The 27380-nt window shown below is 37.1% G+C and overlaps 1 protein-coding gene across 1 annotated transcript in view; it reads right to left on the bottom strand.

The window, feature by feature from the left end:
• Positions 1-27380, bottom strand: part of LOC113625161 (uncharacterized) — a 250728-nt gene that overhangs the window by 204772 nt on the left and 18576 nt on the right. The window contains exons 2-3 of the mRNA XM_027115666.1: positions 18941-19033; positions 11093-11263 (exon numbers count right to left, since the gene is read on the bottom strand). Of these exons, the coding sequence (XP_026971467.1) occupies positions 11093-11263; positions 18941-19033 (264 nt within the window). The remainder of the gene's footprint in view (positions 1-11092; positions 11264-18940; positions 19034-27380) is intronic.

The following is a 27380-nucleotide window of genomic DNA, read 5'->3' as shown; positions in this document are numbered from 1 at the left end:
TAAATCACAGTCTTCAGCATTGTATCCCCAGAACTTATTCATCCTCTGACTGAAAGTTCATACCTTTGGACCAATATCTCCCCATTCCCACCTCCAGCCCCACCTCAACCCCTAGTACCTACCATCCTAGTCTCTGTTTCTACAAGGTCGGCTTTCTTAGACTCCACATATAAGTGATATCATACAGTATTTGTCTTTCTCTGTCAGACTTATTTCACTTAGCATAATGCCCTACGATGTTTTAAATTACAAACATCAAAATTTACTCATATCTAAGATTAGAGATCCTACAATATGAAAAATTTTAAAGGTATAGAAAAGTAATTTATAGAAGTTTTTTACCTAAGTCAAAGAACATGAAAATTAAAATGGAATATTTTCTTATGTGAGAAGCTAATTAGCCATGAAAAAAATCTATCCAATCAGAACTCAAAGTAACCTTTAGAGATAGAAAATTCACTCTAAGTGAACTAACATTGTATGTACATTAAATCAAATAAATGTGCTATTACTTTTTTTATTGTTACAGACTTGTGAGATAGTTTATAGAATGTCCACATTTTCTATATCTTCTCAAATGTATAATATACTATAAATCAAACTGTAAACATGTCTAATTTTAATATTCAGATAAGAAGATAATCACAAAGCAAATATTAAAATTATGAGATTCAGGCAATGAAAAGTTAATAATGAATTAGTATGTTTATACTGCATATAGGAAAATGTGTTTTAATGCCTAACAGAGATATCTTTAAACTGTATTTAACAGGTAAGGAGACAGTACATTTGTCCCAAGAAATAAAAATGCACTTATGTGAAGACAAGTTATTTCACTGTTAAACTTCACCAGTCTAAGTGGGACCTGAATCAAAAATCAAATAACACTGTTTTAAAGCCCAGAAAAGGTATATTTAAGAAAGTAATTTATTTTAAAAGAGACATTTTAGATATCCTCTGTAAGTTGCAGCACAGCCCACCATTTAGAAGATATAAAGTGGGTGACTGCCAATGGTGTAGGATTTTAGGAGTGGGCTAAAAGACTCTGATCCCAAAATACCACTCACATCAACTTTCCAATACTAGCTGAAATTCCAGTTGGAGGGATACTCTTTTGTCACAACTGAAATACCACAGCTCTATGAGAGAAAATAATATTTGACCTTATTGGTTATTGATCTTTGAGGCTAGGATTTTCAATCTTGGCTTTCTGGAACTCCTCAGAGGGCCTGGGGTAGGGCTGGTGGATAGGGGAGTGAGAGTGGGGAGCTGTGGTCCAAAGTGGGAGATCAAACCTGATGAGTGAGTCTGTGGGGAAAACCACCAACCTGGCTTCAAAAGGGGTACATCCTACTTTCATTTACTTTACACAGGGCATTCCAAGAAAAACTTTGATCCAAGAAAAAGAAAGGTTTCATACTGTCTTAGCGTGAAAGAAAGTATGGTATGCCTTTTTCCTGAAGTAAGGATGGTACCTGACAGCCTGAACTGGGGGGTTGGAGTTGGGTATGGAGGAAAGGCCACGGGGGGCCAAGGATGGAGAGGTCTGCAAGATGCCCTCATCAGCTTCACAGTTACCCTGGGAGTGGGCCCGTGTTCTTTTCCTTTAAGCATTTAAAGTCACATTTCACTGCTTTGTCATAATTTTTTTAAAGGGCTTCTCCCCAACCCCATTTCTGACAAAGTAAAATTTCTAAAACGAGGTGCATGATACTGCAAAAAATAATCTCTTTGTATCCAGTTACAATTCTCGCTAAAGTCATTACATGAAAATGTTTAAAATTATATAGAAGATAGTGGCAAGGTAAATGTGTTTGCCCGACGTTCTAAGCCAAGTAATTTCTTTTTCTTTTTTTAATTTTTAATTAATTTTTTTTTTTGGCTGTGTTGAGTCTTCGTTGCTGTGCGCGGGCTCTTCTCTAGTTGCGGCGAGCGGGGGCTACTCTTTGTTGCGGTGCGCGGGCTTCTCATTGCGGTGGCTTCTCTTGTTGCAGAGCACGGGCTCTAGTCACGTGGGCTTCAGTAGGTGTGGCACACAGGCTCAGTAGTTGTGGCTCGCAGGCCCTATGAGTGCAGGCTCAGTAGTTGTGGCACACGGGCTTAGTTGCTCTGTGCATGTGGGATCTTCCTGGACCAGGGCTCGAACTCCTGTCCCCTGCATTGGCAGGGGGATTCTTTTTTTTTTTTTTTTTCCCGCGGTACGCGGGCCTGTCACCGTTGCGGCCTCTCCCGTTGCGGAGCACAGGCTCCGGACGCGCAGGCCCAGCGGCCACGGCCCACGGGCCCAGCCGTTCTGCGGCATGCGGGATCCTCTCAGACCGGGGCACGAATCCGTGTCCCCTGCATCGGCAGGCGGACTCTCAACCACTGCGCCACAACGGAAGTCCCCAGGTAATTTCAATAAGTCCTTTATAGGGCTTCCCTGGGCAGAGGACACGGGTTCGTGCCCCGGTCCGGGAAGATCCCAAATGCCGCGGAGCGGCTGGGCCCGTGGGCCGTGGCCGCTGGGCCTGCGCGTCCGGAGCCTGTGCTCCGCAACGGGAGAGGCCGCAACGGTGACAGGCCCGCGTACCGCGGAAAAAAAAAAAAAAGCCCTTTATAAATGACAATATTTCAAGGAGAAGTGGAACAAAGATTTTTCACTTTGTCTAAATTAATTTTGTGCCTAAAATTCTAATTAATTGGGATTAAAATATCAATATCAGGTATGTGGGTCCTGTCAGTAGCTGAACATTATATACCAGATTTTGGTAAATAAAGGTTTTTCAAAGTTCCTGGGCTCAATATAGTTCTTCTCAAGGAAAGTTAGGGCTTTTTTGATGAGAAAAGCATAGCCACATCCCCCCAATTCTATTTTACTAGGGAAAAGAATACTATACGATTAAATATGAGCCAAATCATCAGACTTCCCCAATTCTCAGCCTCAGAGATCATATTCTCATCTTACAATAGAGTATATGTTTTTAATGCTATTCGGTTTCTTTTTTATATATCAAATCTGCCTGGGAAGGTAATTTTTTCCCCTAATATGAATAGATACTCTGAATAACTAAAATCTATGCAAAAGTTTATTGCCTAGAACAATACATTTTCATTTTTTTAAAAATCCATTTTTTATCATAAAACATTACCAACGCTGTAGGTAGAATCTGAAGTAGGAATAGATGCATCACTTCATTTGCACTTACTAGAAAATCTGCATTCATTTCTATGTTCAAATGATGAGTTAATGCTTGATAATATTCATGGTGAGTCGAGCTAACATAGATGTCAGTGGGTAATCCAGGGGACAGGAGCATATGCAAGAAGAGAATCTCAGTGACTTGAGCATCTCAAACACTCTGTGAAAAAGCTAATTGAGAGGTAAAGACAAATTAACTGCTATGGAGAAGGACAGTCTCCCTGAGAGAGAGAGTGTGCCTGCAGCAGTAAGGTTCAGTGATTGCATTTAGTCTGCATAACTGCTAGGACAGTAATCCAGCTCTGGCCTGTGGACTTTCCCTGCTGACTGCCCACCTGGCAATTCCCTGGGCACCTTCAAGACTGTCAGGACTGCACAGGGAAAGCCTGTCTCATTACAACGGCTCTGCATGGGAGATTATGCCCCGCCCAACCAATTGCTCTTCCCTGATTTTGATACAGACACAGTTTTTCAGTTTTTCTCTTCATTGGGTCTAGGAAGGGAATATTGTATCTTCCTGCAGATAGAGATTTACACCTGGCTGCAGATGCCTGTCAGGAAATAGGGTGGGGTGAATACACTGGCATTCCCCCATCCCCCAACAGGCCACCAAAAAAATGAAAAAAGAAAGAAAGGAAAAGAAGGCAAGATGGAAAAGAGCACTGGAAAGAAGGGTAGGTGAGATATTTCAGTGCCTACTGCTAACAGCTATCCCATGAGATGTTAGCAGGCATTCATGGGATCTAAGGTTTACTTGCCTTTAAAATGGACAGTCCAACATTTGCCTTGGCGAAATCTACATATGAAAACTGATTATCTCCATCACATTTTGTCCAACATTTAATATATGTTCTTGAAGTCACAACAATAACATTGAATATTCCAGTTTTACTACTCTAGAAACAATTCCTTTGAAAATGAAGTTTTAAGTTGGTATGTTTTACTACTTGTACTTAGAGCATATCCTAAATTTGTTGTCCCACTGTTTACTCAAATAATGTAGGTGAAATAACAGAGAAGCTCAGAGATTGTAAATACATATATGGGAAAAGTGGTTAAACAGAAAGACAAGGACCAAGGAATGTACAATGGAAATAAGAACATAATATGCATGCAGAACAGTGATGACACCATACCCCCCCCAAAAAAAGTCTCGCCAGTTGACCTCAGTTGTCTCTTTAATTCATTTAATTCTTCCATAGACTCCTAAATATTTAAATAAACTTCCTATTAAATTTTATATATGGTTAGAAAACTTTACATATGGATATATATGGTTAGAAAACTTCAAAACTTTTTAAAAATGGTCACAAAATAGAATACAAATCTCAGATGGGTTCATGGTGTCTTTGTGCCTTTGGTAGAGCAAATTCAAGTCTCCAAAGCACAGGAAAGGCCAGGAAGGTATTACAGATAAAAATTAGCATCTTTTCTGTTATCAACGAAATTAGCCCATTTTCTAAATACAAACAAGCCTGTAAACTAAAATGAAATTGTAGTAAAAAGCTGAGAAGACCTACACATTAGTTTTATTGTCTTCAAAAGGAGGAGTCATATTGTTCAAATTAAATAATCAGCCTTGGGCCAAAAAGGTGTTGCAGGCTTCTCTGCCTCTTCCCACTGTACCAAGCACAGTGCCTTGTAGACATATGTGTTTAATAATGTATGGGTTTATTGAACTATTCACTTAAATTTTTCTTTATTCTGTAATTGGAAGAATAAAAATTGTTAGATACGTACTATCTAGAGGATGAACTAGATGCTGGACTAAGACATTCTTTAAAAGTAAATCTCTGAATTATCCCTTTTTAAAAACTTAAATTTCTATATGCTAGGAGAGAACACTATAACCAAGCAATATAAAAACAGAAATGCTAAAAAAATCTCCAAATCACGGCCCTCTGAATCTTGTTTTTATCCAGGTTACTAAATTCCACCATAGTTCCCTTGCTCACAGCCAGAGTGGATTCATGTAAAGTTAGTGGAGATTAAGCCTCAGGACCCTTAACTTGCTCTAGCTCCTGAGAATGCTAAAAGTTGAGAGTGCTGGAAGCTGTAAAGCATCAATAGGTGGGGAGGGGAAGCCAGGTAGTAATCAGAGTATTTCTATGTAAGAATGTCTGATAAGTTACCTTAAAACATCACAGAAGAAAGAATCTGAATCTCCAAGTCTCCATTAATTTGTTGTGATTTATTTTCTCATTCTAAATAAATAGTCACTTTCAGGCCTAATTTTAAAGAGGCTCCTCTCCCCCCAATTTTACAAGATCTAGGTCCCAGAGAAACTGGATCTGCCTCTACTGGCAGCAAATGGAAGATAACCCACAAAGCATCACTGACCAATTGTGCGTGAAAAGCACTACTAATTCCAGTAAAAGGACTTCCCTGTACCCATCTTCTGCTCATTCCCCCGTGCTTTCTCCCACCTACTCACACATCCCACACTCTTGCTCATCAATTGCCTGTCAGATCACCCAACTTCCTACTAGTTTTTCCACCCACCATCCCCTACAGATTTGCTAATAGCCTTTCCTATCAATCCTTTCTTTCCTGCTCTCCCAGGGAAACGCTCACATTTCTGACAGCATCTCCATGGGGATGAAGAGGAAGAGGAGTTGCAGCGAAAGGACAGGACTGGGAAGGCAGAAGTCACTGAGCCATGGCTGTAGCAGATGTTCTCATAAGGCTGAGGGTGATGGCAGTGACAGGGGATATGGGGTAAGAGAAGGTTTGGAATAGTAAGAAATTGCTCCAAAAGCTTGTTACCTGAAGGGCTTCGTAAATTATGCCGCACATTGAGTGTGACCACTAAGGGTAAAAACAATAAGAAATCTCATCAACTTAAAAGGTGCTATGATGTGATGGGAAGAGAATGTGCCAGAATACAAAAAAGTGTATGCTGGGGTTGTGACTACATATGAGTGCATATGGAAATGATATGCAAGGGTGAGAATGGTTATATAAGGAATAATGTGATTAAGGGTGATATAACTTTTTCCTAAAATTCTTCTAATTTTGGTATGTTGTGTTTTCAATTTTTTTTTTTTTAACAAGGAACTTTCCCATGGCAGGATGGACACTGAAACTATTCTCGGTCTTTTGTCTTAATGTGTCTATTTAAACTGGATACTGTATTATGCAAAAATGGAACTGAGGCATTGTGGAACACAGAGCATGTCCTTTTAAGAGGTGATCTTCGGGCTTCCCTGGTGGCGCAGTGGTTAAGAGTTCGCCTGCCGATGCAGGGGACACGGGTTCGTGCCGTGGTCCGGGAAGATCCCACATGCCGCGGAGCGGCTGGGCCCGTGAGCCATGGCCGCTGGGCCTGTGCGTCCGGAGCCTGTGCTCCGCAAAGGGAGAGGCCACAACAGTGAGGGGCCCGCGTACCGCAATAAAAAAAAAAAAAAAAAGAGGTGATCTTCTAATATTAAGACCTAACCAAAAGCTGCTATTTTAAAATTATCAATGAGGGACTTCCCTGGCGGTCCAGTGGTAAGGAATCCACCTTCCAATGCAGGGGACACGGGTACGATCCCTGGTTAGGGAACTAAGATCCCACATGCCTCAGGGCAACTAAGCCCACGTGCCACAACTACTGAGTTCGCGTGCCTCAACAAGACAGCCCGTGCGCCACAGCTACAGAGCCAGTGCACCCTGGAGCCCGCAGGCCACAACTAGAGAGCGAAAACCCACATGCCACAACTAGATAGAAGCCCACGCACCGCAACAAAGAACCCGCACGCCGCAAAGAAAGATCCTGCATGCCTCAACGAAGATCCCGTGTGCAGCAACTAAGACCCGATGCAGCCAAATAAATAAATAAATAAAAGGGAAAAGAATTTTTAAAAAATAGATAAAATTATCAATGAAAGATATGATGAGGATGATAAGCTCAGTGAAAAAGTGAATGCAACCACACATAACATGAAAAAGCACCCCAGGGGACTTTTGGATCACACCCTGCCTACAGCCCCTAGTTGAACACCTAGAAGCTCTAGAAGATGATGACTACAATATATTATGTTTGGTTCTTGAAGCTGAGTCCTGGGCTCACATATGTATTCAACAGTGATACAAATCATCAAATAGAGAAAAGTAGAAAGATAATCATTCCAATTCACTGTTTTATCAAAATGAATAGAAAAGGGGAAAAATAGGTTTTATTGGAGCCATGCCTTTCAGTTATAAATGGAAAATGGATTGATTGATTGATTGATTGATATATCATCTAACACTCTGCATAGCACATGCTACAAGGTGGGATAAAGTTGCTCATAACTACAAAAGTCACAGCCCTTGCCCACAGTGACTCAGAGGTAACTGGGCTAGAGACAGTGCTCCAAAAAAGGGCAGTTCATTCACACTCCATGGAAACAGAGTTTGGCCAGGCTACTGATATGAACTGATTCTGGAATTAACAGAGGATGGTATGCTGCTGTGACCTATGCTCAATATCTCTCCAGTTGGAATTAGCAAGTTCTCCTCACCTAGAGACTATGGAAAAACTCCTCAATTCTAAGAGATCTGCAATTCTGAATACTTAGGGTATACTTTGCTAATCCAGTTTTGTCTCTACTACCTAGCTATTTCAGATGTAAGAACTCGTTTAGAAAACTGCAGATCTCTGTATCTTTTCCAGTAGTCCAAACATCTACTCCCAAAAATATGGGGGTTGGAGGGAAAGGAGAAAATGCATTACCATGAATAATACACAATAATTTATTTACAATGTTCCATTTAATTTTATATGAAAAACATGTCAGTCACTTTGGGCATCCAAGACCAACTTGCCTTTCTAGACTAATTACTGGAAAGTCCTATGTGCCCTGTGTTGTACACGACCCTGCCTTTGCCCACTCAGTGGCTATAGGTAGTTGAATTAATGTCAGGGACCTAGGTAAGGCTGGACTGACCCAAACAGATTCTCTCTTTAAATGGTTTGAACTAGGAGACACAAAGACTCTCGTCAGATGATGATGGCCATTTAAACCTAACAGTTAGGGAGAGCTAGGGGCCATAATTTTCCTCCATGTACGTACAAAGGAGTAAAAAAGAGAAAGCCAGCTTGCGGAAAGAAATGAGAAATGAAAAAGCTCAGAAACATGAGGAGCAGAGAGACTATGGGGCTTCAGGAGAAAGAGATATGGAAAAGAAGTGACTTTCTTGTGAGAATCAGCTGTACTTCCTGGTTTTCGTTTCTGTGAGATTCCTTTATGTTTTCAACAAACCCTCTTTTTATTTGAAATGCTTTGAGAGGGTTTGTGTTGCAGGTCACCAGAGAGTTTTGATGTAAACATGGGAGTTATATCATAGAGCAGATGGGGAAAGAGGAAGCTCAAAAGAGGGGAGAAATAAAATGAAACTTCCCTTGATCCCAGGCCTGGCCAAGTGTGGACAGGGAAAGGCAAATGTGGGGCTCTGAAATGAAAGAAGTATGGTTTGCAGGAATCTTTGGTTTTGCTTTTGTTTGGCTTTTTTTCCTTTTTATTTTTTTATTGAATTATAGTTGACATACAACATTAGTTTCAGGTGTACAACATGGTGATTTGACATTTATATACATTATGAATTGATCACCATGATAAGTCTAGTGACCATCTGTCATCATACAAAGCGACTGCAAGGTAATTGACTATATTCACTGTGCTATACATTACATCCCTGTAGCTTATTTATTTTATAACTGGAAGTTTGTACCTCTTAATCCCTTTCACCTATTCTGCCCAACTCCCCCCAACTCCCTCCCCTTTGGTAACCACCAGTTTGTTCTCTGTATTTATGAGTCTGTTTCTGTTTTGTTTGTTTGTTTTGTTTTATAGATTCCACATATAAGTGGAATATAGTATTTGTCTTTTACTATTTGTCATATAGTATTTATCTTTCTCTGTCTGACTTATTTAATTTAGCAAAATACCCTGTAGGTCCATCCACATTGTTGCAAATGGCAAGATTGCATTCTTTTTATGGCTAACATTCCATTGTGTATATATATATCCATTTGCCTATCAATGGATACCTAGGCTGCTTCCATATCTTGGCTAAATAATGCTGCAATGAACATAGGGGTGCATATATCTTTTCAAATAATTGTTTTCGTTTTCTTCAGATAAATGCCCAGAAGTGGAAGTGCTGAATTGTATGGTAGTTCTATTTTTAATTTTTTGAGGAACCTCCATACTGTTTTCCATAATGGCTGCACCAATTTACATTCCCAGCAACAGTGTTCGAGGGTTCCCTTTTCTCCACATCCTCACCAACACTTGTTTTTTGTTATATTTTTGATAATAGCCATTATGACAAGTGTGAGGTGATATCTCATTGTAGTTTTGATTTGCATTTCCCTGATGGCTAGCGATGCTAAGCATCTTTTCATGTATCTGTTGACTATCTTCCTTGGAAAAATACCCACTCAGGTCCTCTGCCCATTTTTTAATTGAATTGTTTGGGGCTTTCTGATGTGTGATTTCTTTATATATTTTGGATATTAACTCCTTCTTAGACATATCATTTGCAAGCATCTTCTCCCATTCAGTATGTTTTTTCATTTTGTTGATGGTTTCCTTCGATGTGCAAAAGCTTTTCTGTTTGGGATAGCCCCATTTGTTTATTTTTGCTTTTGTTGCCCTTGCCTGAAGATCTCCAAAAAAATATACTGCTAAAACTAATGCCAAGGCAGCATACAAGAAGCATACTTCTTCTGGGAGTTTTATGGTTTCAGGTCTTACATTTAGGTGCAAAATGGCAGACTGGATCTGTAACCAAGTCAGAAATCTGAAAAAGAACAATGCTACTGGACTACAGGAACACTTGACCTTGATGTCTTGAACATCACTTCCTAAGCCTTTAGCTGAATAGCATAGACTATGAGAAATATATTATCGTGTTTACCTTGGAATTACACTTCCCCAAAGGTCAATTTTTACATGGTAACATTCTCATTAAAATGTAAACAAGGAATGCCATTAAAGAAATAAGTTATAGACAGAAAATATAATGTTTATAATGTTATTTGCAGAATAAGACTGAATACTAAGGGGAACTGTAGCGATAAAGGCTGATCAAAATACAGTTACTTCGAATGTTATCACATTCAAATATGAACATAATCAAAAGGAAATGAAGAATTGTAGTTATGGTTCTTTAGATGGAAAAGAGCCATACTTTGAGTAATTCAATTTTACTAATTATAGTCTCTTGAAACATGAGATATGAGATTATAGAACAATCTTAATTTGACAGATTTAAACAAAAGTATTTAAACTCCCTAAGCTTTCAGTACCTAAACCACTTTAGCTGAGTATGAATTTCTTTTTTCTCTTCCAATGATGCAATAGCAAAGGGTAGTTTAGGACATTTAGCCATCTTGTCCTAACAAATAACCAATTCACCTTTTTTCCCAGTATATTCTTACGTATTGATTTTACCAAGTGAACCCAGACATCTGTCACACTTATCCAATACAGATCCTTTTCCTTGGAAACGTAGTTATAACATCAATCAGTCACTTGGCCTTTCACCTCTAATTCCTATCGCCACTGTCTGTCAATTATTAAAGCTTGTCCATTTCTCCAAATAAGTTATTTTTAAAAACTGAAATACACAGTGACTCCTGTGAAAAATATATGTTTCTTAGAAAAGCATGTAAATGTTCATGATTAATTTCTTCATTAAAATTACTTTTCTGGGTTGAAAACTAAAGTGTATAAACCCATATTTCAAAGACTTCTAGATATTTTCTTTTAGAACATAGTCCCTGAATGGTAGTATTAGCACTTGTAATCCAAACTCCAGTTTGAGGAAGACAACACAAAAAGAAATCCAAGCTGAGTGGCATTATTACAAGGGTCTTCAAATGGAGCAGAGTGGTTTGTCTCTGGCTGAACCCATTGAGAGTCACAGAATGACACCCACCTTGAGCTGCAGGCCTCCTGGGATAAGAGTGTTTGCTGGAAGGCTTTTAATGTGTTCGTTGACATAAGAGGAGAATTGCTCCTGCTCAGCCTGTAATTGGGGGCCAAGTTTAGAGAGATGACCTCTGTTGCTTTTGATAGCTGTCTGCAATTCATCAATCAGCCTGTTCACCTGGAGGGGTTAAATTACAAGAGTTGTTAGCAAGAAGTAATTGTTGATGTCACACCTATTAGATTTTTGAGTACTTAGTTTGATGTGGGGAAGATGACTTCAATATAAGAATTTGAGTATAGATCTATGTTCAAGTAAAGCGAATAGGCGATATATACATTCCTTCATCAACAAATTTTATTTATGGGAAAATTTCTAACTTTGTACTTCAGTAATATGGAATAGGTACCCATTTACAATTGCTGAATAAAAATTGTCTCTAGATACAAAAAGAACCATATACATTGACAAGTTTGCCAAGGACTTTTAAACAGCTTAACAGAATAAGACCTCTCTAAAACTTTAAGTAATCCAATATATGCGCCAATGACAATATTTAATTCTACTACATGTACCTTCCTTTTAAGAATATTTTATTTTACCATCTGTATGTTACCTTTAAAATTTGTAATATGTATATTAAATTCATTAACATTTTGTGGCCTTTTAAATGAATCAGTCTGTTCTCTTCCTTCCAAATACTTTAAAATATAATTTTCCAAATTTCATAAATACAATTTTTCAAAATATCCATACCTCAAAGACAATGCTCTATTCTAGACAATATTTTGAATATATACAAATTTCTGAATAATGCATAGAATTTTTCCAGAAACAGCAAAGGCTTAGAAACATGTACCTTTTATATTTAAATTTATGGATTTCTAATCAGAATATTTAAGAGACATATGAACTTGACTTACAGGTTATTAGTAAGACATACTGAAGACTCAAAAATAGTAAGTTAATATTTTAACCCTTATAGTTTACAAATTAAAAATCATTACAATTCTTTGACCCTTCACTGTGTTATATAAACTTATATTCTCTCTAATAGATTGGATTCTTACATAAACACTGGTCGATATATGGTAGTGACTAAAAGAGATGAAAAGCAGGAATTCTCTTTATCCATGATCTTTAAAGTGATCAAATTAGACCCATCTTAGAATTATGAATGACTGTGAACAGGGCATGGATTTTTGAAATCTTGGGTTAAAATGCTGGCTCTTTCATTTACTGACTGAGAGGCTTTGAACAGGTAATAAAAAAACCTCATTCACAAATGAAGAATAATACTGACCTTACCATGTTAAGAATTAAATTAGATTAAAGAATGGACAGCACAATGGCTAACCTATAATGTCGCATGTACATGGTGTATTATTACAGTGTTTTCATTTTTAAATAGAGTAGTTTTCTGCAAATCAAGTTTTAATTGTTTTTCTTGGCCTGTCTTTCCTATTCCTACCATTATGTCACATGAAGAAGATAAAAATTTGAAACTACTTGCTACATAGATTCTCAACCTCACTTCAGTGTCCACAGATAAAATGCAAACTCCTTCTCCAAGAGTCTCCCATGTAATGACAGCTCATTGTCTTTCTCTCTCTCTCAGCTGAAAATATGGTATTTGCCCCTACCAACTCTGATGTTAAATCTATGATTTCTATCCCTTCCACAGAGGATTTCAGGGAAGTCAATGAAAGTAAGTTTGTACTATTATACATATGACTTGAATATTTACTTTTCTACTTTACCTAGTTAATTTGAAATATATATATATATTATTATGTGTATATATATATATATATATATATATATATTACTTCAACTATATTTAGCTTTTCCCAAGAACTTTAGAAGCATTATATGCATATAAAGCTAATTTAAATGATTCCTATTTTTCTTTGGTGTCCCATATCTTTCTTATTTGTCCCTATGTGATCAATCATATACTTTCTTTTAAACAATGCTTTTTTCTAAACAAAGAACTGGCAAACTTCTTCTCTATAAGAGCCAGATAACATTTTCAGTTTTGTGAGTTATAATGTCTCCATCAAAACCATTCGACCCTGCAGTTGTACTTTGTAAGCAGCTGCAGACAATATGTAAACAAATGGACAAGGCTGTGTTCCAATAAAACTTTATTTAGAAAAACAAGCAATGGGCTAGATTTGGCCCCAGGGCTTCAGTTTATCAACCGTTCTTCTAAACACATATATTTCCTCTCCTTCCTTTCTTTTCTTATAAGTAATACTCTGGCCAAGGCTTCATCTCCTCATCCCCTCCTGCTACTGGTATTACCAATACACCTACTGAGTGGCCTCCCTGTCCCTAGTCTCTCCCCCTGTAATCCATCCTGTCATCTCCACTTAATTAATCTACCTCCAATAGTATAATGAACCTTCAAGTAGCTCCCCCACCCACTGCATTCCTCATCTTGCTATTCAAGATTCAAGACCTTTTCTTACTTTCTAGAACAAATTTCTATGCTTTCCACAGTACAGTTAACCCTATAAGAAAGTCATAAAGCTTAAAATATGGCAATGATGGATGATTCAATATTAGTCAATGTTTTTCATCCTTATCTTTACATACTACCTTTCAGCAGTATTATTCTCAAAGATGATGGATAATAGTATATTCTACATACCAAAGCTAGAGACCAAAGCAGACCAAGTAACTTGCTCTTATAGGTATGTGACAAAATTAAAATCTAATATCCAAAGGCCTGAAATAGAAAGAGTCTACTTCTGGAAAGCACCGATCCTCTCTGAACCTATACCCAGCATCATTTGATTCAAGAAGATATAATTTTACGTAGTCTTTAAAATATACTAAGTATCATGCAATGTATTTTGTTAGTCAATAATACTGCTCTCTTTAATTTTATGTACTGTACCTAGTGCTACAGCAAGCCACCAAAAAAAAAAAAGGACGAATTTCAGGCTTTGATTTGAGAGCATCTTTATACGACTTGTTTTACTGTCACAATCCATAGCCTTTCACTGATAGGGAATTTCATGTGACATCAGAAATCAACCATACAATTGATGATGTCATTTGCATTCTAAAGGGCTATTGGTTAAAACCTTAAAAGTTTCATTTCCCATAAATTCTTCGTTGCTTCAAAAAATTTCTCTATCATTTTTGCCATTTTCCTTGGCCCCATGATTATCTGTTAATGTATGTGAAGCATAATTATAGCAATCATGGCCTGTATTTTTAATAACTTAAAACTATCAAATAAGATGCCCTAGTAAAGATTAACTTATATCTTAAACATAGGAGAAAATATATCAAGAATCCTGCCACTGACATTTTGATAAAGTTTCCAAGCAATTTTCCTCAAACTTTGTTACTTTAAAAATTCATAAGGAGATAACGAACAAGGTCCTACTGTATAGCACAGGGAACTCTACTCAATATCTTGTAATAACCTTTAGGGGAAAAGAATATGAAAAAGAATATATATATATATGTATATGTATATGACTGAATCACTTTGTTGTACACCTGAAATTAACACAACATTGTAAATCAACTATACTTCAATTTTAAAAAAATGCTTTTTAAAATTGGAAAAAAAAATTCATAAGGTCTTTTATTCTCAAAGTGCTCCATTTTATGTGTTACCCTGAAAGATAATGCTATGCATGAAATAACTCATATACCAAAATCAGATAGGTAAAACAATACTCCTGAATTATATTACATGATACGATTTTTTTTTTCAAATCACAGATGTTGCTAAAGGGGGGAAAATGTTCTTTAAAATTCTTCATCATGAATATTTTTTTCCTGCAAATCCTTTTTTTTTTTTCCTCTCTACAAAGGAATGTGAATGGGGGCAAAAGAAGACAAAACTTGACCTTTTGTGATCCCAGCATTAATGGGTCTGTTCATAATTCAATCTATGTGTGTGTGGGAGCATCCATGTGGAAACATAGAGGCCTGAGGGACATAAAGCCTTTCCCTTTAAACATTATCTGACCCTATCAGTCCCATTCACAAAAGAAGGCTTACGTATGCATATGTTGAAAAAATGCACCATCTCATTGTGCAGCCGAAAGCCTACACATTCTACTCTTCATTCTCTGTAGAAATGCAGCACGGAAGTGACACTTGTACAGAATTTGGGAGAGTGACAAATGAGCAGAAGGTAGCAAAAAAAAAAAAAAAAAGTATTCTGGTGAGGAAAAAAACCAAACTTCTGAAAGAATGCAAATGCACACCTGTCTATAAACATATACATAGGCTTTTTTGCATAAGATGTAGGGCATTTTGGTCATTCATGCAACCCTTGAATTTAGTTGAATTCTCAAGATGATTTAGAGTAAACAAAATATTGTTTTGTTTATAATCATTCTAAAATGTATACCTATCAAAGTTGTACACTCTGAACCATACATTGTGAATACTGTACTTTATCTATTATGAATGACTCTTTGAAGAGCTCTTGGTTTTTCTAGTGATGAGTTCAGCTGTTGGCCTGAATGCTATGTGGCCTGGAGTCCATATATGTTAGTGAGGAGACTCCAGAGCACTTTATACTGAATTGCCACTTGAAATCAGCACAAAGGGTGGCAGCCTCCACGCTAGGAACATCATCTTGGCATGCAGCATATGGGACAGTCTCGAAGCCGGGTCAGTGCTTAAACTTAAGACCAAGACACTTTCTAATTTACAGCATAGTTAAGAAGAACCAGAAAGGGGACAGGGAGATAAAAATGGGTGTTTTAAACTCCCTAAAGTCTCTTACTTGGTTCAGGCCCAAGGGTACAATGTTTTTCAGGTTAAGAAGTGAACATAATCAGACTTGACAAATGAAGGCTAGAAAAGACATAGGAATCTGTGAGCAAAATTAAGTATCTTTTAATCTTAAAATTAAGGATGAGCTGCAGTGTAACCACAGGAAAACTGAAGTACCATCTCGTATTCCAATCACTTCCACTACTCCCAACTTTCTAATAGATTTCCAGACCCCTTCTGAGATGGACGTTATTTTGGAAGATCTATATTGTTTCCAGCCAGGGGTCACTTATGTGCTGCCTTTAGGCCTATTTGAGTCCAACATCCCCATCAACTCATGGGGGACGGGGTGATTGAAAATAGAGACATTTAAAAACATCTTTATAACTCATCTGGCAAGAGGGGTATGATGATGGCAATAAGGATGATGTCAAGTATACTTTTGGAGGAAGCAATAAGAATGCACTTCACAGACCTCTGGCTACAGGAGCATAATTGACCAAGGGTCCAAGCTATTATGCTCTTACACCCATCACCAGGTTGGCACCAATGTCCAAGGATACTAAAGCAGGTCCAACCCAGGGAGTCACAAGACTCCTCTGATGGACAACTTTGACTCAAGGATACGCCAGCAGCTTTGCCAAACCCTCCTTAGACTGCACAACAGTCTAGGATACTTCCACCCAGTCTTCCCTTCCTCTCTCCTTCACTCATGTTCAAGCCTGCGTTTCAGTCTGACAGGTCTCCCAGCCTTACCTAGAGCTCTCCCCATTTTCTCTCATGGCATTTCTTCTATTAAAATCCATACACATTAAAAAAAATTCGATCCTGGTGTCAACTTTTCAGAGAATCTGGAATAACACACTTTTAAACTGACAAAAAAATTACACACAGATTTCTAGTAGACCATTCCTAAAAAGCTTGATACAGTTCAACATATACCATCACATCGAAGTAGTCTCGTGATGCATACGTTATTATTATTCCCAGTTTTCATATGGAAAAATTACATGAAATAAAATAAGATTTTAAGATAAAAATACAGACAGCAGATACCTAAATCTAAATCTCAGATTTCATGACGTTTACTTAAGGTTTTGAAATATGTCTAGAAATATAGTATTTTGTAAAAAAAACTGTGGGCAAAATTAAATGTTGGAGTAATCTCCCCATTCCCATATTTTTCATTTCTTTTTACCATCATGATTTCACATCTCTGTATATGAATTAGGCGCAAAACTTGATGTCACTGACTTACACATCAAAATTAATAAATCACTTTCAAATTAATGATATAAAAATTATTCTCATAGTGTATGGAACATATTTAGAGGTTCTTACACACACGCATTCACACCCACACACACAATCAATATTCCCTTCACTGTGTGATTTTTGAAGCAAACAAAAAGCATTTGGAGTCAGCTGATCAAGCAAATATGTGACCAAATAAAGCCCTTTGCAGGAGAAAAAGTGATGTATATAGGTACTAAAGAAACATTAAGATGATAATAAAGGAGTACCAAATAAGCATTAATACTGTTGGATTTTCCAGAAAAAACAATTTTCATTTCCAGCTTTGGTAAGAAGGTGGCATTAAAAATGATATTTTTAGCATAATGATCATTTTCCTGGGCCACTTCAAGTTTCCAGTTCCATTGAAATTATAGTTTTGCATAAAATATCAACAAGCAAAATAATTACAATATTTAAAATGCAGAAAATAGTTCATCTATTCATTCTTTTAGATTATTTCTATTTGTTCTCTAATAATAATTTATTATAGATACAATTTTAATTATACTAATTCAACTAGAGATTTTTATTTGCCTTTCCTAAAGTTGACGATATCAAGATATATGATAGATTCATTTTAAACTTACTGTGAAAATGTAATAAACTGTGATAAACAACATTTTTCAATTGGATAGAGGACAATATCTTTTAAATCTAGAACCAACAACCTAGTTTTTAACTTGTTAGTATTAAGTGGAATGAGTCAGAACTATAATTTAAAAGTATACAATTGTTATTTGTTATATCTTAGAAAAATTCAAGTTGAATTTTTCTTATGAAATATTTCCTACTGAGATTACCAATCAATGTTTATAATATAATCTTTAATACTGCACATATATAAGCCCCAAATATTAAGGTAGTCTCTAACTTAAAGAATTGAATTCACTCAGGAAAATCTGATGCATTATACTTGTTCATCTATTGTAAAATACATAGTTAGCAAAGGAGATGCAATTACCATGATAAGAAAATATTAAAACCCTAAAGCTTGGATAGATTTCCTTGCCAAAATGTCAAAAGAGAATTATATGAAAGTTTAATTTTTAAATATTCATGCTATCTTATTCTTTGAAGTTGCTTATAGATTTTATTTACTGACAGTAGTACATGGAAATTAGCAAATTCATGATCTTTCCTCAGAAAGATTAAATGCTTTTGCATTCCAGGAAACTACATGAAAATCATTTTTCCCTTTTGTCTAACACCAATTTTGTATTATTATTTCATTTATGGAATATGCTGTCAACTTCACAGCATGAGCTTTGGAGAGAAGAAGCCTTGCGTTAATAGTCCTTCTTTACAATATTGCCTACAGAATCTTATGATTAGTTCACTTAGGCTTGACATTTATAAACTACAGTTTTTCCTTGATAAGAGATAACATTGTTAGCATTTCTAAAATTCAGAAAGATAATTCTATTCCTAGAAAGTCAGAAAATAAAAATAAGATTTTATTATTTGTTCAAAGTTCAATAAAATTTTAATGCTTTTCCTATGTTAGCATAGTCCATAATTTCTAGATTCCAGTTGCAGGTAATAATTTCCTAATTTAGGAAATTTATGAGGAAGTATTCATAAGTAGTTTTCAGAAAATTATAATATGATTTATTCTTTCAAGCATATAACTATTTTTCAAGCTGCCTATATCAATACAATGATTTCCAGTTTTGACCAGTTTTTTTCATTATGTTTTATCAGATAAGCAAAGTTGGTTCACTACCAAATCAAAGTAAAATCTGCCTTAATTTTAAAATTAGTATTTATTGTAGTTTTACAATACAATTTAAAAAGTAAGTTCCTTACTTCTTCTTGTGCCTTATGGCATTCCTTTGCTGTCATTGAAAGAATGACTTTTTCGGTAATTTTCCCTTTCTGTTCATCCACAGCCAGGTTCAACTAGAGAAATAAATAAATAAGTAAATGACATGAAAATAGGCACCTATTGACACCTAATAGCAATGTTTATTCAAACAACTAATTTAGCATAATCATGGAAGGTGATTTCAAATTAATTTGGCCCATACGTATGTGAAAATGAATTCCATTTAGATTAAATAAGTCGAAATGTTTTTATATTTAAAACATTTAACACTATTTTTCACTTCCACTTTTATTGTTTTTAAGCTTACTAAAATATGATTTGGGAAGGGGTCCTAAATTGCAGACATTTGACACTGATGAGTACCTTTTAAAAGCATTTTGTCAAAATTAACATAGCAAAATTTTTTAAAATTAGGCTGATATTCCTATTCAAATCTTTCATTGCCAGTAGGGAATAAATTGGCTGCTGTTATGTCAGGATAAGAATTCAAGGAAATAAATCAAAAGCAAATGTCAATTCACTGTCGAATGGTTCAAAATGATTCACAATATTTCACAACACAGAGTAAGTTTTACCTTAAATACCTGAACAGTTACTTCCAACCTGCTCCATGAACAGAGCCAGATAGAGGTCTTCTACTATTGCTGTAAACCCATGTTATAAAAAGGTGAATGTGGCTCATTCTATATTTCTTTATAAACAATCCCCACCAAAACAAAATGCTATTTTCAAAAAAGGGAAAAAGCTAAACTCACACAGTAATATTCACTCAGCAGATTGGTATTAATAGGAAGAAAGAAAATAACAGCCTGATTACAGAACCTTCTGAATTGGAATATTTAACAATTCTTAAGCAATGAACATGCCATGTAGTATCCCCTTATTGAAGATTAAGAATGAATAAGGACCATGGTTTTTGTTTTGTTTCTTTTGTTAATGCTGTTGTTATTTTAAATAGGCTTTCTCAATTGTATGCCTGGCAAATCATGTTTGAGTTAACATGAATCTCTAATCTATACCCTGCCTGAAGACCTACTCCTATACTTGGGATAGAACGGGAGTGGGGGTCAACAATATAACCTCCTCAATCTACCTATTCTTATATACTATAAGAATAGTATCAAAACTGTGAAGTCTTCATCTACTCATATGTGACACAGCTCAGTTTATCAGAGATCCTGTTTTGGGAGAGGAGAAAAGTCTAAGGAATCCTTAGGTGATCCTAATGATCAGCTTAGATAAGGAGCTGAGAAACATTTCTATAAGAACCAGATAGTAAATATTTAGGCTTGGGGAAAAGGGGGACAGACAAGTCTCTTTTGCAATTACTCAACTCTGCCCCCATAGCATGAAATAGAAAATACATAAACAAATGAGCGTGGCTATGTTCCAACAGAACTTAAAAAACAAAAAAGAGGCAGACTGAATTTGGACAGCAGGAAATGTTTGCAAATGTTTGCCTGTCCTAGACAGAGAACCACTGAAAACAAGTTTAAAAAAAATAAAATAAAAATGTGATATACATGATGACTACAGGTATAATGCTATATGGTATATTTGAAAGTTTGTTAAGACAGCAGATCCTAAGAGTTCACAAAAAAAAAAAAACCATTTTTTTAAACCATATGAAATGGTGGATGTTAACTAAGCTCACTGTGGTAATCATTTCACAATATATAGAAGTAAAGTCAAAAAATAATTTAAAAATTTAAAAAAAAAAGTCAAGTCTGCTATTCACCTTAAACTTACACAGGGCCATATGTTAATTATATCTCAATAAAAACTGGGAAAAATCATCATGTGAAGCTATTCTTAGAATCAATCTCCCCAAGAAATATTTTTTCCTGTGCTAAAGTAATACAGAAAATGTAATATTATAAAATGTCAAATATCAAACTCAACTTCCACACAAGGAAGCCTATGTGTAAACTGTGGCACAACGTACTTGTGTCAAGTCTCTATGATTATTTCTTTATCAGGGGAGTCTCATTTATCAGGGAGGCTATGTGAAGGAGAGTGACTGGGGAATATTCACCAAGGTCATCTTTTCTTCACAAAGTTAATTTCCAAATGCAAAAACATTCAGAGCAGATCTTTTTTGAAAGGAAGCAAAACAGAACAAAAACAGAGCTATAAAACTCTTTGGTGCCACTGCAGTAGGTCCAATTCAATGTGGTCTCCCAGGACCATGACATGTAGAACTGCTTCCAAGTAACTCTTTAAAAGGTAGGAATTCTTTACCTATAAAACCACTACAGTTGGAAAAATCACCTCATTCTAACACTCAACTTCTATCCTATTCTACATAAGCTGAGGGAAAAACATATCAACACTGAAAAGCATTATATGCATAGTACCAAATAGAGAACCCAGTAAGATATTGAAAAATAAATTGTCAACAAAACATAAGGATACATACATGGGGCCTTTTCTGAAAACAGCCTAGACATTCAAAAAGAAAGATATCTTAATACAATCATTTAGAGGAAATTATTGAGAGTAAAAAGTCAAATTAAGAGAACTCATTTTCACTTTGAGGTATTAATAATATGCAGTGCAAACAGCATCTCTCCCTCAAATTCCAGACACAATAACAACAGTAAGATTCTTCTCTCCTGTCACTTTGGAAGAGAACATCCTGTTTCTTCATTAAGACAAAACTAGATGCTTTTGATTTGCTGTTCTTAAAATATATGAAATAATTTTTTGTCAATGGGCTTGAAATTTCTGAGGCTAATTTTCATGTATAAAGAGGTAGACACTTCAAATTAAAAATCAAAACAAACAGGAAGGATGAACCTTGAGGGCATTATCCTAAGTGAAAAAAGTCAGATGGAGAAAGATAAATAGCACATGATCTCACTTACATATGGAATCTTAAAAAAGAAAAAAAGCTCATAGATACAAAGAACACTGGTGGTTGCCAGAGGTGGAATGGGGGTTGAAAGGTGGGCAAAATGGATGAAGGAAGTCAAAAGGTACAAACTTTCAGTTATAAAATAAGTAAGTCATGGGGATGTAATGTACAGCATAGTGACTATAGTTAATAATAGTGTATTGCGTATATGAAACTTGCTAAGAGAGTAGACCTTAAAAGTTCTCATCACAAGGAAAAAATCTGTAACTATGTATAGTGAGGAATGTTAACTAGACATTGCAGTGATATTTCTCAATATACCTCAATAAAAACAGAAAGATGGCTAAAATTTGTATATAACTATGAAAAGCCAAATCTCTACCAAACAGGGGAGTGGAAAATCAAGTTGCTTTTTTCTGACTACATCATGCCCTTTTAAAATGTGAGAAAACACCCCCAAATATTTGTGATACACATCAAAACTTACCAAGCTAAATAGGAAGGTTTAATTCACCATTTTTGCCAGAGCTTGCTGCTAAGAGTTTAAAAATATGTAAGTAACAAACACTGGCTATCCTAAAGTAGGTTAAAGTTGGCACATTCAATATGAATGGTAACCAGAAAAAAACAGACAAGAGACTACTCAAAGACAGTAGCAGATATGGAAGAAACAAGGAACACAATGGCTCTGTCAAAGAAAAATGAACAAAATGATTCAAGACAATGGTCTGGTTAGAGAAACAAGATTAAAAAGGAGTAAGTTCACCTCAAACAATTTGTTTAGGAATTAAGAAAAGAAATCCACAAAAGTATACCTGAAACAACAGATTCCAATGAAATGATTTCTAGTGGTTGTTACCTTTTAGACTATATTTTACATAAAACTATTAATGCTAACATAGCAGACATTATACTTTCTCTAAAGCCCTAAAGGGTCATAGATTACTAATGTATATATAGTTTTATACAAAACATATGGCCCATTGTGACTATAATAGAAAGTACTCTTAATTTTGAGGAATTCTTCAAACATTTGCTGGCTCAGGAAAGCTCTACTATGGACATCCTAGAGAGGAAAACAGGCTCAAAACCTCCTGCTGGAGAAATACAGACAGAACAGCAGTAATCTCATTTTATGGTATCATTAACATTATATGGCTTTTCTGTCCTGTTTTTTTAACTCCCCAGAAAAAATATTTTAAGGCATATTTATGAAAATCATAAAGACTAATTGTGTAAAAAATTTAACATGACATTAACATAAAATAAAATCTATTTTATAGGAGAAAATAACTCTAAAGCAAACGCTAGAGTCTAGTTATTAATATTTTTAGAAAAGCTACAGTAGTCAAACACTGGTATGTTCTATCTAATTCATATTGACATTCCAGATAGGTACCAGCCAAAGAGGGAAGAGTCTATTAGTCTAACCAAACTGTCAGTGCTCTGAACTGTAGTTCTGCATGCAGTTTTCTCTGTATTCTCCAGAAAAGCAGTTAAAGATTTAAATGTGAAGCATATGATATGTGTTGTGTACAATGTTCTTAATAAAGCAACATAACCCAAGAAGAAAACTGAATCTATCTTTCTATCAAAAATCTTTTTGACCAGTAAATATTGATCTATTAATAAATTATTTGATCCATATTTTACATGCAGATCAATACAGGCAATACAGTTTAGCATAAACAACAGGACAATCAGCCTTCATATATATTGACAAGTTTCCCAATGGTCTGTTAATATACAAAAGACTGGGACAAATTACTTATTTATATATACAAAACATGGTTATAAAGACCAGCTGCAGGTATTTTTTTGAAAAGTGCATTTTAATAAGGTCCTATTCAGTTAGGGAACAAATGGGGAAGAAGTAGTTTGCACTACAGAGTTTAGCGCGAGAGCTTTCTCTTTTTCTAACCACGAAATCAATCATTTGTCCAGACTGTGGGAGTCAGAGTTAGTTACTGAAAAGAGCTCCGTACATAAACAAGTCAATAACTCATTGTGTGTTATTGTCGAGCTGAAGAAGTCGGCTTTCAAAAAGCTGCCCCTGCTTCTCTCAGAATGAATGTCACTGTATTCAGAGACTGGGAGAGAGTCCTTTGTTTCCAGCCATTGCTGGCTGCCATTTATGTATGGGAACAGGAGGTGGCTGCTAGGAGTGCGAGGGAAGACACTACTTGGTATCACGGATGTCCAGAAAAAAACTCTGAATTTTGTCAACCTAAATAATTTGTGCGTGCAAATGCATTAATGGAATTGTTAAAGAGTGGCCACACACACAAAAATTGGTAAAGGAATTAAACGATAATGAGTCTGTATCGTGTTAAATTGGATCAGGCTGATATTTTTGGTTCCCTACCTGTCAACAAAGATGAAACCAAAATATAGGCAATGGTTTGAAAAGTTCAAATGTACAAAATCAAACTGATAAACAGGTCAACATGTCAAATCAATGCTATCCGTTCCTGCCATAAATATTAAAGGTGGGAGAGGCGGAAGATGGCGGAAGAGTAAGACGTGGAGACCAGCTTCCTCCCCACAGATACATCAGAAATACATCTACACGTGGAACAACTCCTACAGAACACATACTGAACGCTGGCAGAAGACTTCAGACCTCCCAAAAGGCAAGAAACTCCTCACGTACCTGGGTACGGCAAAAGAAAAAAGAATAAACAGAGACAAAAGAATACGGACGGGACCTGCACCAGTGGGAGGGAGCCGTGAAGGAGGAAAGGTTTTCACACACTAGAAGCCCCTTCGCAGGCAGAGACTGCGGGTGGTGGAAGGGGGAAGCTTCAGAACCGCGGAGGAGAGCACAGCAACAGGGGTGCAGAGGGCAAAGCGCAGAGATTCCCGCACAGAGGATCGGTGCCGACCAGCACTTACCAGTCCGAGAGGCTTGTCTGCTCACCCACCGGGGCGGGCGGGGCTGCGAGCTGAGGCTTGGGATTCGCGTCGGAGCGGAGCGCAGGGAGAGGACTGGGGTTGGCGGTGTGAACACAGCCTGCAGGGGGTTACTGCGCCACGGCTAGCCGGGAGGGAGTCTGGGAAAAAGTCTGGACCTGCCGAAGAGGCAAGAGACTTTTTCTTCCCTCTGTTCCTGCTGCGCGAGGAGAGGGGATTAAGAGCGCTGCTTAAAGGAGCTCCAGAGACAGGCGCGAGCCGCGGCTAAAAGCGCAGACCCCAGAGACGGGCGTGAGACGCTAAGGCTGCTGCTGCCGCCGCCAAGAAGCCTGTGTGCGAGCACAGGTCACTCTCCACACCTCCCTCCGGGGAGCCTGTGCAGCCCGCCACTGCCAGGGTCCCGGGATCTAGGAACAGCTTCCCCGGGAGAACACACGGCGCCCCTCAGGCTGGTGCAATGTCATGCCGGCCTCTGCCGCCACAGGCTCGCCGCGCACTACGTGCCCCTCCCTCCCCCCGGCCTGAGTGAGCCGGAGCTCCCGAATCAGCGGCTCCTTTAACCCCGTCCTGTCTGAGCGAAGAACAGACGCCCTCTGGCGACCTACACGCAGAGGCGGGGCCAAATCCAAAGCTGAACCCCGGGAGCTGTGCGAACAAAGCAGAGAAAGGGAAATCTCTCCCAGCAGCCTCAGGAGCAGCGGATTAAATCTGCCCAATCAACTTGATGTACCCTGCATCAGTGGAATACCTGAATAGACAACGAATCATCCCAAATTGAGGAGGTGGACTTTGAGAGCAAGATTTATTATTTTTTCCCCTTTTCCTCTTTTTGTGAGTGTGTATGTGTATGCTTCTGTGTGAGATTTTGTCTGTATAGCTTCGCTTTCACCATTTGTCCTAGGGTTCTATCCGTCTGTTTTTTGTGTTGTTGTTTTTTTACTTAAAAAAATTTTTTTAAATAACTATTCTTTTATTTTAATAACTTTATTTTATTTTACCTTTATTTTATTTTATTTTATCCTCTTTCTTTCTACTTTTTCTAACTTTTATTCTGAGCCGTGTGGATGAAAGGCTCTTGGTGCTCCAGCCAGGAGTCAGGGCTGTGCCTCTGACGTGGGAGAGCCAACGTCAGGACACTGGTCCACAAGAGACCTCCCAGCTCCACGTAATATCAAACGGCGAAAATCTCCAAGAGATCTCCATCTCAACTCCAACACCCAGCTTCACTCAACGACCAGCAAGCTACAGTGCTGGACACCCTATGCCAAACAAATAGCAAGACAGGAACACAATCCCACCCATTAGCAGAGAGGCTGCCTAAAATCATAATAAGTCCACAGACGCCCCAAAACACACCACCAGATGTGGACCTGCCCACCAGAAAGATAAGATCCAGCCTCATCCACCAGAACACAGGCACTAGTCCCCTCCACCAGGAAGCCTACACAACCCACTGAACCAACTTTAGCCACTGGGGACAGACACAAAAAACAACGGGAACTATGAACTTGCAGCCTGCAAAAAGGAGACCCCAAACACAGTAAGGTAAGCAAAATGAGAAGACAGAAAAACACACAGCAGATGAAGAAGCAAGATAAAAACCCACCAGACCAAACAAATGAAGAGGAAATAGGCAGTCTACCTGAAAAAGAATTCAGAATAATGATAGTAAAGATGATCCAAAATCTTGGAAAAAGAATAGAGAAAATGCAAGAAACATTTAACAAGGACCTAGAAGAACTAAAGATGAAACAAGCAATGATGAACAACACAATAAATGAAATTAAAAATACTCTAGAAGGGATCAATAGCAGAATAACTGAGGCAGAAGAACGGATAAGTGAACTGGAAGATAAAATAGTGGAAATAACTACTGCAGAGCAGAATAAAGAAAAAAGAATGAAAAGAACTGAGGACAGTCTCAGAGACCTCTTGGACAACATTAAACGCACCAACATTCGAATTATAGGGGTTCCAGAAGAAGAAGAGAAAAAGAAAGGGACTCAGAAAATATTTGAAGAGATTATAGTTGAAAACTTCCCTAATATGGGAAAGGAAATAGTTAATCAAGTCCAGGAAGCACAGAGAGTCCCATACAGGATAAATCCAAGGAGGAACACGCCAAGACACATATTAATTAAACTGTCAAAAGTTAAATACAAAGAAAACATATTAAAAGCAACAAGGGAAAAACAAATAACACACAAGGGAATCCCCATAAGGTTAACAGCTGATCTTTCAGTAGAAACTCTGCAAGCCAGAAGGGACTGGCAGGACATATTTAAAGTGATGAAGGAGAAAAACCTTCAACCAAGATTACTCTACCCAGCAAGGATCTCATTCAGATTTGATGGAGAAATTAAAACCTTTACAGACAAGCAAAAGCTGAGAGAGTTCGGCACCACCAAACCAGCTTTACAACAAATGCTAAAGGATCTTCTCTAGGCAAGAAACACAAGAGAAGGAAAAGACCTATAATAACAAACCCAAAACAATTAAGAAAATGGGAATAGGAACATACATATCGATAATTACCTTAAATGTGAATGGATTAAATGTTCCCACCAAAAGACACAGACTGGCTGAATGGATACAAAAACAAGACCCATATATATGCTGTGTACAAGAGACCCACTTCACACCTAGAGACA

The sequence above is a fragment of the Aethalodelphis obliquidens genome, unplaced genomic scaffold (assembly GCF_003676395.1).
Source record: "Aethalodelphis obliquidens isolate GAN/ISIS:26980383/991018 unplaced genomic scaffold, ASM367639v1 scaffold14, whole genome shotgun sequence".
Lineage (NCBI taxonomy): Eukaryota > Metazoa > Chordata > Mammalia > Artiodactyla > Delphinidae > Aethalodelphis > Aethalodelphis obliquidens.
This window is presented reverse-complemented; position numbering and strand designations above follow the sequence as displayed.